The sequence below is a fragment of the Anabrus simplex genome, chromosome 1 (genome assembly GCF_040414725.1).
Source record: "Anabrus simplex isolate iqAnaSimp1 chromosome 1, ASM4041472v1, whole genome shotgun sequence".
In the NCBI taxonomy this organism is placed as follows: Eukaryota; Metazoa; Arthropoda; class Insecta; order Orthoptera; family Tettigoniidae; genus Anabrus; species Anabrus simplex.
In genome coordinates this window covers 872,928,661-872,940,701 of record NC_090265.1, presented here as the reverse complement: position 1 = coordinate 872,940,701, position 12,041 = coordinate 872,928,661, and the positions used below count along the sequence as shown (strand labels likewise).

The 12,041-nt window shown below is 38.9% G+C and overlaps 1 protein-coding gene across 1 annotated transcript in view; it reads left to right on the top strand.

Annotated features, from left to right (window-relative positions):
* Positions 1–12,041, top strand: part of LOC136857334 (neuroligin-1-like) — an 88,237-nt gene that overhangs the window by 63,717 nt on the left and 12,479 nt on the right. Inside the window, exon 5 of the mRNA XM_068225035.1 lies at positions 6,646–6,770. Coding sequence (XP_068081136.1) covers positions 6,646–6,770 — 125 coding nt within the window. The remainder of the gene's footprint in view (positions 1–6,645; positions 6,771–12,041) is intronic.

Sequence of the window (12,041 nt, the reverse complement as noted above, 5' to 3'; positions counted from 1 at the left end):
GCAGAGTATAGTGCTGTGTCGGGCTGAGTCTGCACTAGACCACAAACTATTCCACTTCCGGCCGGGTTCGCACTCAGCACATTCTCTCTTAGACAGTGACCTTTCTTATATTCTACTTACACTGGCCGGCAAAAAAAGTGGATCACTTTGAAAAAAAATGTTTCAATGGATATAGTGTTAGTCCAGTGTCCTAAATAAATAATAATACTGATAATACTAATCAAACATTATGTTACCTTCACGTTTAACACTAAATTCACTTTCAAAATGTATCTGACATTCACTTTATTATGACATTTTATCGTTTCTGTAATTCCTGAAATTTTTACTCATTTGCATGTCTTTCACTGTATTTAAGTTAACTCCAATTTTAACACTTTCACTGATTTACACTGTCAGAAAATGTTTTAGCAAACCACTAGAGACATTAAAATCTGGTGTTTCCGCCTCTGGCAGTGATGACCTCCTGGAGGCGTTGTGGTACACTGCGCACTAGATTCCTAATTGTTTCCTGAGGAATACTGTTCCATTCTGTCACCAATCGTGCCCTCAGTTCAGCCAGAGTCTCGATATTCTGAGACCGAAGTCTTCTCCCAATCATATCCCATACGTGCTCTATGGGATTTAGGTCAGGACTCCTTGCTGGCCAGTCTAGAGTTTGAATTCCAACTTCTTCTAGGTAACGGGTGACGATACGGGCGACGTGCGGGCGAGCATTGTCGTGCATTAAAATGAAATTGTCGCCCGTAAATTGTGCAAATGGGACAACACGATCCTGCATAACTTCTTCCACATAGCGGTGAGCAGTGAGAGAACCGCCATCAAGAATCACAAGCTCGGTACGGGATTCAAAGTTTATGCCACCCCACACCATCACAGAGCCTCCCCCAAATGGTATCCTTTGGGAGAGAGTTACGGGTGTGAATCGCTCTCCAGGCCTCCTCCACACTCTTTCTCGCCCATCTGGAGATCTCCGACAGAAGCGGCTCTCATCTGTAAAAAGCACCATGCTCCAGTCCTGAATGGTCCAGTTTCGATGCTGCATCGCGAACTCGAGTCGTCTTCTCCGATGCTGCCCCGTTAATAGTGGCCCTGTAGCGGGCCTTCTTGAAGTAAGGTTAGCCTCCTGGAGCCTTCGTCTTACGGTTCTCTCACTCACACGGACATTTCTTGTAGCCTCTAGACGATTTCTCGCCTGAACCGCTGTTGTTCTTCGGTCTCTCAAGACTTGGAGGACAAGAAATCGTTCATCCCTGGCGTTCGTAATTCGTCGACGTCCAGATCCCGGTCTCCTTTCGCATGTTCCACGTTCACGATAACGTTGCACGGCCCGTTGTACACTTCCATAAGATGCTCCTACAGCATGGGCCGCATACCGAAGGCTGCGACCGTCTTCAACCAAGGCGATTACGCGTGCAACATTTTCTCTACTTAGAGGCATCTTGACTCATCAAGGATCGAACAAAAATTGATTTGGAACTCCCCAGAGTTTTTACAAAGAACATCTTATCACTGCAAATGTTTACAGTAACTTTAACGCTTGATTAGGGGGCGAGGAACCACGTTAAAAGGGACCGTCATAAAACCATAAAAGTTAAAAGGGATCGTCATAAAAGCTAATGGCATGGAAAGTTATCTCTAATAGTCGATCATTTCGGACCATATGCACTACACACTTACCAGAGAGTGCTGAAAACATTTATTTATAAAGAGGAACATCACAAAATGAAATATGTCCTTAAAAATTTGTTTTAGCGAACAGAAAATCAACATTTTCAAAGTGATCCACTTTTTTTGCCGGCCAGATATTGCTAACCTGACTACGTGTTATCTCCACTGTAGTGCCGATGTGCAGTTTATTACACTTTACATTTCTTTCTTGTTGATCACTCTTCAACCTCTATTAATATTTGTTAACATTAAAACCCATGCAACCTACCACCTTAAATTAAGCCATGTTCACTCACTTATAACTAGGATAACTAGGATAACTAGGACCCCAGCTCATAAACCAACCGTCACCAGATATTATCTTTCTCCTTATCATCTGACCAATTTGTCTCACCCTCTTCCTCATTCACTACACACTTGACTGCCTGGACACTTGCCTCTTCTATCACACCAGTCGTTTACTCGCTCTTCACATAGTTATGAATAACACGCACACACTCCACTATTATCGTGTATACAGCCATTTACTTCTCACTACACATTAACTTTTTGCTTCTTGTCACTATACCTTCGTCTACTCTGTCCTTTTTGCCCCATAACTCTCTTAGGCTCAGACTTCTCCCTCTCACTAGGGCACCTCTTGCTTCTTCTTCTTGCTTCCCAGTCGTGTTTTCACTTCGTTTGCTTGCTCTTGTTATGTCCTGTGTTTCTACTCCTACAATATCTCCCTGTATCCTTCTATCTTCTCTCCCACTGGCCTCCGTCCTGGACTCCTTCGTTAATGCCCAGGTCTCCCTGGTTTCCTTCCTTATCACACTCCTCATCTCTGCCATTATCTCCCTGTTCGCTATGGTTAACAAATCTATCAATTTACTTCCTTCATGCTGCGAGCTTGGTTCCTTTACCTTATTATCCTTGTTTCTTTCTTTGCCTCTATATCCTTCATCCCCCACTTTACAGTCTCTGGCTTGTCTTTCCTCCACTCTCTTTCCCACTACCACTTCGTCATTCCTGTCATCTTCCATTTCTAGTAATTTCTTCGCAGTCCACATTCTAGTCCAGGTACCGTTGGTCACTACTAATTTTTGACCCTTAATATGAGCTCTTAACCCTTGTAATTTAGCCCTGGCCAAATGTTTCTTCAGAGTGTTTATGTTCTTTACCCCTTCTCTACCAATGTCTTCTTTAATCCAAATTTTTGTGCTCCGTATGTTATCTGCATTTCTTATCACTACTTCCGCCATCAAGGTGGAGAAAGCTTCAGTTTTATCGGTCTATCACCCCGTTTTTTACCTATCCTTTCTACATCATCAATATCAACTTCGCTAAAATTAATTCTCATAATTTTCTGGATGACTTCCACTACTTTGTATGTTGTCAGTACTTTATCTTCTGCTTTGTCTTCCGGTACTCCATATATGAATAGGCATTTCTTCCTCCGTTCTCGGTTACAGCAATTTCCGCTCGCAACTTCACCACCTCTCCTTCCATCTCCCTTATTTTTGACTTGAGTGATATGATCTCTCTCTCGTTGGTTTCTACTCTACTCATTATCTCGTCTGTTTTTCCCTGTATCCACCGCCTTATATGCTCAAGTTCTTTCATTTGCTCTTTCATCATATTCTTAATCTGCTCAAACGGGCATACTTCTTCCACCACTTCTTTCACCACTTTTCTAATGACCTCCACGTCTTCCCAGTTCATGTTGCCACTAGAAGTCGGGCCGGGGTTTACCTCTACTCCTCCTATAACTAGTAGTATCATAATCACCACTGCCGCCAATATCATCTCGTCCATCATTCTTGTTTCCATTATACTCCTTTATTTCTAGCTATCTCCTTTTTCCCTTTCATCTGCCATCTTCCAATAGCCACACGATATTGATCCACGCCAATCATCTTCCTCTTCCCTCTCGAATTACTTCACTGGCCACCGTTCACATTCCACGCCGGCTCTCCTGACACCTCCACACAATACGTCTGCCACCGAACGCTGACTAGGTTAGACTGATAAGAAGGAAGGAAGAGTGCGTGTTCGATATTTTGCGAGCGTAAATATTCATATACATGCACGGAGGTGGAGCAGCAGGCCTTTTTATACAATTTTAGGTTCGGCCAAGGGCCGGGGGTCACCTCCGAGCTAGACGTCCTGTAGCGTTCATGGCACTAACTCCGAATCACTGCCATCTGCAACTTCATTGGTGTCAAGCTAGAGGTCACTGGAGGGTGGAGTGGAGATTTGTTGTGTTCTGAGATGAGAGCCGTTCCAGTGCCAGTGATGGCAGGAGGCCAGATGAGCGCTCGGAAACAAGCTGTCTGCAGCGTCGACACACTGGACCTACACCTGGGGAGTGATTTCCTTTGACAGCATGAGCACTCTCGTCATTATCTCAAGAACGTTGACAGAGGGTTTGTACATCAGAATGGTGATTGAACAGATTGTGCTGCCATTCATTCGCAGTGTACAAGGGTGTTTTCCACCAGGATAATGCTCGTCCTCATACTGCTGCTGTCACCCAACATTCTCTACAGAGTGTCGACCAGTTGCCTTGGCCTGCGAGATCACCAGACCTTTCACCCATTGAGCACGTATTGGACATTATGGTACGACAAATTCCGTGTTATCTGATACCAGCATTAACCGTTGCTGATTTGACTGATCATGTGAAACAGGCATAGAACTTCACCCGACAAAATGGTATACGGTATCTGTATGACATAATGCATGCACGTTTGCATGCTTGAATTTACACTCGTGACGACAACATCGGTAATTACTGTACCACCATGTCACATGTCTTCTCGCGCATACTTGAACCTGTGACCTGGAAAGGTTAATCAAATAAATATCTAGCCTATATAATTGAGTACTAGAATGCGAGAGGGAACTAATCAACGCAGATATAGAACTGAGATATTTTGAGTTTTGCGTTTGTCTTTATTGCATGAAATTGAGCACATTAAAAGTCACATTTTTGGTTCATAAACAATTATTTATAGTCCAAAAAATATAGGAAAATTAAAATCATCTTCCAATAACCATTATTTATCTGAAAAAGTCAGCTCCAAATCGCCAAATCTGAAAAATTAAATTTTAAAAATCAGTTACTTTACAATTGTCAACAATTAGTACTTGTTTTACAATGAGGTTAGGTTCAGATTTGCTTCAACATGAATTTCTTATTACATTTAAGGTTTACTAACAGTGTATGAGGTTTAAGACACACCGACTCTAAGCAGCCATTTGTCACTGTCAGCCATGATGTCAACTCTAAAATATGACAGCAAGTGCGTGTGATTATTAACCACCACTAGCTGACGTAATGTACCGCGTGGCTTAGCTCCCTCTCGCACTGCAAGATTGCTCTTCAGGGATATTCCAAAATCTTCATTTTATACAGTGGGAGAGTAAAGTTGGATAATAATGTTTCCTATATTGTGGAATAATAAATATGTAATAGTAATATCCAAATATGTCAAAAACTCATTTTTTTTAACAATTTGTGGGTTAGCTTCCTCTCGCATTCTACACAATTGCTTAGCTTAAATCGCATTCCTCTAAACTAATGTCTTCTTGGTGTTAGGATTTCATTTTCCGCCAGTGTACTAAGAGAATACAAAATACAGATACATTTGCTAAGTAACGGTGTATAAAAGCAGTCAGATCCCTAGTAGTATATGAACAGTTCCAACAGAGTGTACACCATGATTATGCATTCAGATATGCAGTATACTGTACTTCGAAAGCAAGCAAGCTTGTAGTTTTACATGACTGTTGATACAGCGATTAGAGCCACGGGACCACCAGTTTTAGAGGAAATTGAATCTCAGTGACGTGGCTTTCCATTTCAGAAATCTCACTTTAGGCCAGGATTCTAATCACGGCCACCTCGGTAAGAAACCAATGACATAGCTTAATTCAATGGGATTCTTTTGTGTCCAGTTAACTGTATTATTATTATTATTATTATTATTATTATTATTATTATTATTATTATTATTATTATTATTATTATTATTATTATTATTATTATTATTATTATTATTATTATTATTATTATTATTATTATTATTATTATTATTATTACCGTGGTTTGGTGGATCAGCAGAGGTGAAAGAAGGTGCCGGGGTGAATGGGTCTAACTACCAAATTAAAGTTAATTTAAAACTGTAACAAGGTTATATTTTTCTCTCTTTTAAAGGAAACAACAAGTAGCAACAAAACTTAACAACTTCTAACTACACTCATGCTCAGAAATTAAGGATAATGCTTATACATGGTGAAACAACGCTATGGTGGGCGGTTTGCTGTTTTAAATCACCTCGGGGTATGACCATGGGGTGCATTTGACCTGCGGCACGTCGCACGGTGGCGCTGGCAGTAGTCGAAATAGCAGAGGTGTGTTGGTGCATGTCAGAGTACGGTGTAGCGAGTAAGTGTGCAGATGTTTCCAGATGTGATAATGGTGACTGTGTTGTGAAAATGGCTCAACGAACACATGTTGATGACGTTATGAGGGGTAGAATAATAGGCCGACTGGAGGCTGGTCAAACACAGCAGGTCGTAGCACGGACCCTCTATGTTCCACAAAGTGTGATCTCAAGATTATGGCAACGATTCCAGCAGACAGGAAACGTGTCCAGGCACTACAGTACGGGACGTCGGCAGTGTACAACACCACAAGAAGACCGATATCTCACCATCAGTGCCCGCAGACGGCCACGGAGTACTGCAGGTAGCCTTGCTCGGGACCTTGCCACAGCAACTGGAGCACTTTGTAGCTTCCTTCTCTACATTTTCTTGAAGTAAACAGTCCTGCCTGCATTAAGCTCTAGGATTTTCACAACCTGGAAAATAATGATGGCCCAGAATATATCTGTTAAAACATTGATGGACAGGAAGTCAAATTGTTAATAATTACTCCAGAAATATAATCTTTTTGTTTCATATTTCAATTTTTGTCATATGTTTCAGGGACCCTAACAGCACTCCGACAGGAAGAGTTGAACTCCAGCCTAGTCCTAGTGACGAACCTGCCCCACAGCCTGCTCCGTTCTGGGACACCTATGACTCTATTAATCAATTGTATATGGAGCTGGGTGAGTACACGAATATGGACTTGAAACATGCTTCAAACTTCAATTCAATTCAATTCAATTCAATTCAGTTCAGTTTTTATTTATCGTTGATAGAACTTTACAGTTGTCAGAAAACATTATGCTATACCTTATATACAAAAAAAACAGAACCATATATTCTAATTTATATATTAAAATCACAACTTCTGATTTCACAGCTCATTTATGGAGTACAAGCACATGTTAATTAATGGATGTTTTAATGATGTTTGAAATTTTTTGATATGCTTAGCCAATTTGTTATAGAGTAACATACCCTTCATGAATGAGCTATAGTCCAATGTTTTATTGTGGTGGAAACTCATGTGGTAATAATTTCTGCTTCTTGGGCTATGATTTTGGATCTCTCTGCAACTGTAACTACCGTATATAAAACTACATAAATACTCAAAAAGCACAAAAGAGAATACTGTAGTTTTTATATAGAAGAAAGTGCCACAATATTATTAGTTGTAAAAGAATGTTTCCTACTTTGATTCAGAATGTGATAAATGATCCTTAAAGCTTTCTTTTGTAGAATAAAATGTCCATAGTACATTTTCAGTATGGTACCATAATATATTTGTATCTACATCTTTTGACAGCCTACATAATAAAAATATTCCAAGTGTTAATCTTTTACAAACACAATTAAAATTATTCTTCCAAGATGGATGTCTGTCTAGAACAATGCTTAAGAATTTAGTGGAATCTGTCATTTGAAGGTTTGTGCCATTTAGCTGAGTACTTATATCATCATTGCAATTCCTTGTAAAATCAAAGTTCATCACATTGGTTTTGTGAGAATTCAACATAATAAAACTGGCAATAGATATATTTTAAGGACGTATTAAGGTTTTGTAACCCTCATTTCCTGTCTTTTCCCCAAGTAATAATGTAACATATGTTCATCTGCATATGAAACAATGATGGAGATAACTAGCTCTGGCATTTCATTGACATATACTAGATAAAGGAAAGATCCCCAAAATATCTATCTTTGGAATACCACAGTTTGTGATATAAAAGGTAGATCTAACTTTCTTTGCCTCGTAACCTATTACATAATTTACTTCAATGCACAGCTTACTCTGTTGTAAGTAAGAAATTATTAGATATGAAGTGACACCATGAACACCACAGTGTTCTAATTTATTTAGCAATTGGTCATGGAATACACTATCAAAGACCACTGCAACTGTTGAAAAACCTTTCCTGAATCTATACTAAAAATTTCTAGGAAGTAAATGTTTCCCAAAAGATAGACGTCTTCTTAATCTGTTTACCCTCCAGGGTTGGTTTTTCCTTCGGACTCAGCGAGGGATCCCACCTCTACCGCCTCAAGGGCAGTGTCCTGGAGCATGAGACTTGGGTCAGAGGATAAAACTGTGGAGGAGGACCAGTACCTCCCCCAGGCAGCCTCACCTGCTATGCTGAGCAGGGGCCTTGTTGGGGAATGGGAAGATTGAAAGGGATAGATAAGAAAGAGGGAAGGAAGTGTCCTTGGCCTTAAGTTAGGAACTATCCTGGCATTTGCCTGGAGGAGAAGTGGGAAGACACGGAAAACCACTTCGAGAATGGCTGAGATGGGAATCGAACCCACCTCTACTCAACTAACCTCCCGAGGCTGAGTGGACCCCATTTCAGCCCTCGTACCACTTTTCAAATTTTGTAGCAGAGCCGGGAATCGAACCCATGCCTCCGGGATGGCAGCTAATCACACTAACCATTACACCACAGAGGCGGACCGAAAAGATACATGTAATTTAAAATAATTTTCTACAGGAGTTTACCTAAAGCAGTACCAGTACTTATAGTTATTGGCCTGTATGTTAGTTGTTTATATCTAGACAGTTTGTTAATCTCATGAGGACAATTTCCTGTATTATTTCCATTAGTGACATTACCAAAAATTTACTGAAAGTAGTGCACACTTCTTGTAAGTGACTAAATTCATTCACTTGTAAAGATATGTTTTAGGTATGTTGTTGTGAAGTTCATCTCCCCTTCTTATTTTATTTACAATTTTCCCACATGGATTTCATTACAATACTGGATTGGTTTTAGCTTCCTACTAACATTTCAGCTTTCAAGCTAATAAAAGTCTCTTTGCAGTGAGCTCCGAGTAAATTGTACTAATTGTAATGATATTCTGAATTGGTTGAAAATCCCATATGCATAGTGTATATTCAAATAATATATCCCACATATTATTAAAATTATTGTCTGTAAAGATTGGATGCAACTTTTCAGTTTGAAGACTCCATTTTAAGTAATTAATGTTGAGGATAGCCTACTTATATGATGATATGTCCCTTTAGTTATGGTGTTATGCTGGTCTGAATTCCCATGTGATATAGGCCTATCTATTCTTTTACCACTGTGATACAAAATACAACTGTTTTTAACATTAGCAAAGTAAGAATTTGAATCTATATTTGTTATAATGTAATCATTTCCTGTTTATGAGGCTGGTAAAATTCTTGTTGGACTCTGCAAAATATCTCTAGTGTTATGTGTACTAAGTACATCCCGCAGTTTTTGACAAGGAACAGTTTCAGTAAACACTATCTGTATTTAGATCTCCTAGCAAAACAACTTTCTTATTCTGTCCACAATATCAACCTCTGACTCATCTAAATTTTCAAGGAAATTACTTATAATGCCTCCTGGACACTTGTACCTACCAACAGCAGTAAATTTGGTAATACCAGTTTACACAGTTATAACAATATCATTTCTCTACTGGTCTCTTTTATATATGCTGCCCTTTTACAATACATATGGAAGACCTGTCATTTATACAATATAGGGGAAGTCCATGTAATTTGGACCTGCATGTAATTTGAACCGATAATAATTTTGGTACCGGTATTTAAAAGTTTGGTCACCCCCTATCTGAGGCAACGTCAACAAGATAGTCAAGGGTAGCTTTATTCCTGGAAGTTATTTTGCTAATGGACTTAAGGTTGAAGAGAAAAACAATCAAATCAAATCAAAATCTCTTTATTTGCAAATGAGGTGTCTACCTCGGTGGCAAATGGTACACTAAAATACATTATTGTCAAGCACTAAATTTTAAATTAACAGGAGACAAAGAAAATTTTCCTAGAATACAATATTATACAATTTATGCTAATAATTTTTTCTATTAAACACACACATCATCCTTAATAAATTTATATTGTTTACAAAATTCTACTTATAATATCTTACAAACATAGTCAACTCATATACAGTACGGTATGTGAAATTACATCTAATAATACTATACAACTGGTATAAGATTAAAATTAACATTGAATTTATTTACATATTTATATTTTATCCATTTTGGAACCTAAGTAGCATAACGACCTGCTGCGTCTTAACCAGAGCCCCTTTTGCCACCACTTTTCAGAGTTCCTGAAGGGCCTTCACAGCTACCGTAGCGGTCCCAGGGCCCTCGAAGTCCCCACTGTACTTCACCCCTACAGGCAGTCCCCTACTTGGGCTGTCCAAACTCCTTAGACCAGGGGATGGAATTAATTTAATCACACACATTTATTATTTACAATATCCTGCACTGGTCGAATGCCCTCTAACATTTAATTTATTATCTCTGTTGTTGTTTATTCTCTTCTTGAATATCTGTACAGATTTTGGAAAAGGATCAAACACTACCCCTGGTAAACTGTTCCACTCCTTCACGCCCTTCCCAATGAATGAAAATTTACCCCAATCGCTTCTGCTAAAATTCCTTCTAATTTTGTACTTGTGGTCAGTTCTACCAATATAATTATTTTCCAACCGAAGCCTCTCACGGATATCTCCCCATGCTTCTTCTCCTGTATAGGCTCTATATAATCCTATAAGTCTACTTTTCTCCCTTCTCTTACTTAAAGTTTCCCACCCAAGTTCCTTTAACATTTCTGATACACTACTCTTTCTCCTGAAATCCCCTGTTACAAACCTTGCTGCTTTCCTCTGCACACCATCTAGTTCTTTTATTAGGTATTCTTGGTGAGGATCCCAAACACTGTTTGCATATTCCAATAATGGACGAACCATACTTAAGTAACTTTTTTCTTTTAATTCTTTGTTGCATCCTTTAAGTAGCCTCATTATGACATGTAACGATCTGTATGCTTTCCCAACAACATCATCAACATGACCCTTCCAGTGCAAATTACTTTCAAATCTCACACCTAAGTATTTGCACTTGCCATCTTTTGGGATAACTACCTCATCCAAAGTATATTCAAATTCAGTTTTAAAGCTCCTGTTTGTAAATGTTGTAACAGTTGATTTGCCTCCATTAATCTTCATATTATTTTCTTCAACCCATTCTTGGATACTGTCAAGGTCCCTTTGTAATTCTGAACAATCCTCAATGTTATTTATTTCCCTGTAAACAATTATGTCATCTGCATACAATCTTATTTTCGATGTTATATTGTTCCCTAAGTCATTTGCGTATATTAAGAAAAGTAACGGACTGATTATACTACCCTGTGCAATTCCCTTCCAGACTTTCTCTTCCTGTGATATATTACTTCCTACTTTGACTTTCTGAACCCTTGAATTTAGAAATGTTCTTATCCAACGTATAACCCTTACGTCCAATCCTATTCCCTCCAATTTCTTTAATAATATTCCATGTTCCACTCTATCAAAGGCTTTGGAAAGATCTATGGCTATGCAATCTAACTGGCCTCCTGAATCTAACTGATCTGATATGTCCTGCTGAAATCCCACCAGTTGTGCCTCGCAAGAAAATTTCTTTCTAAATCCATACTGGTTCCTCATGAACCAATTTTTATCATCACATATCCCTCTGATGTACTTTGCTATTAAACTCTCCAGTATTTTACAAACTATACTGGTCAGGCTGATTGGTCTGTAGTTCTCTGGTTTCCTTTTATCACCCTTTCCTTTATAAATTGGTATTATTATAGATTCCTTCCATTCCTTTGGTATCACACTATTATTTATGACATAATCAAAGAGAAATTTTAAATAAGGCACTATATACCACCCCATTGTCTTTAATACCTCCCCAGTAATTTGATCACTTCCTGCTGCTTTTCCTTGCTGAAGCAGTTGGATTTCTCTGAAAATATCTTCATTTGTGAATGAGAAGCTTCTTGTTTCCCTATGTGTCTCTCCCTCTCTATCTTCTGTTACGGTTTCCAAGTCCTGACAATCTTCTACTGAATCTCGGAATTCCCTACTAAAGAGGTTTGCTTTCTCAGTATCTGTTAAATAGTGTTC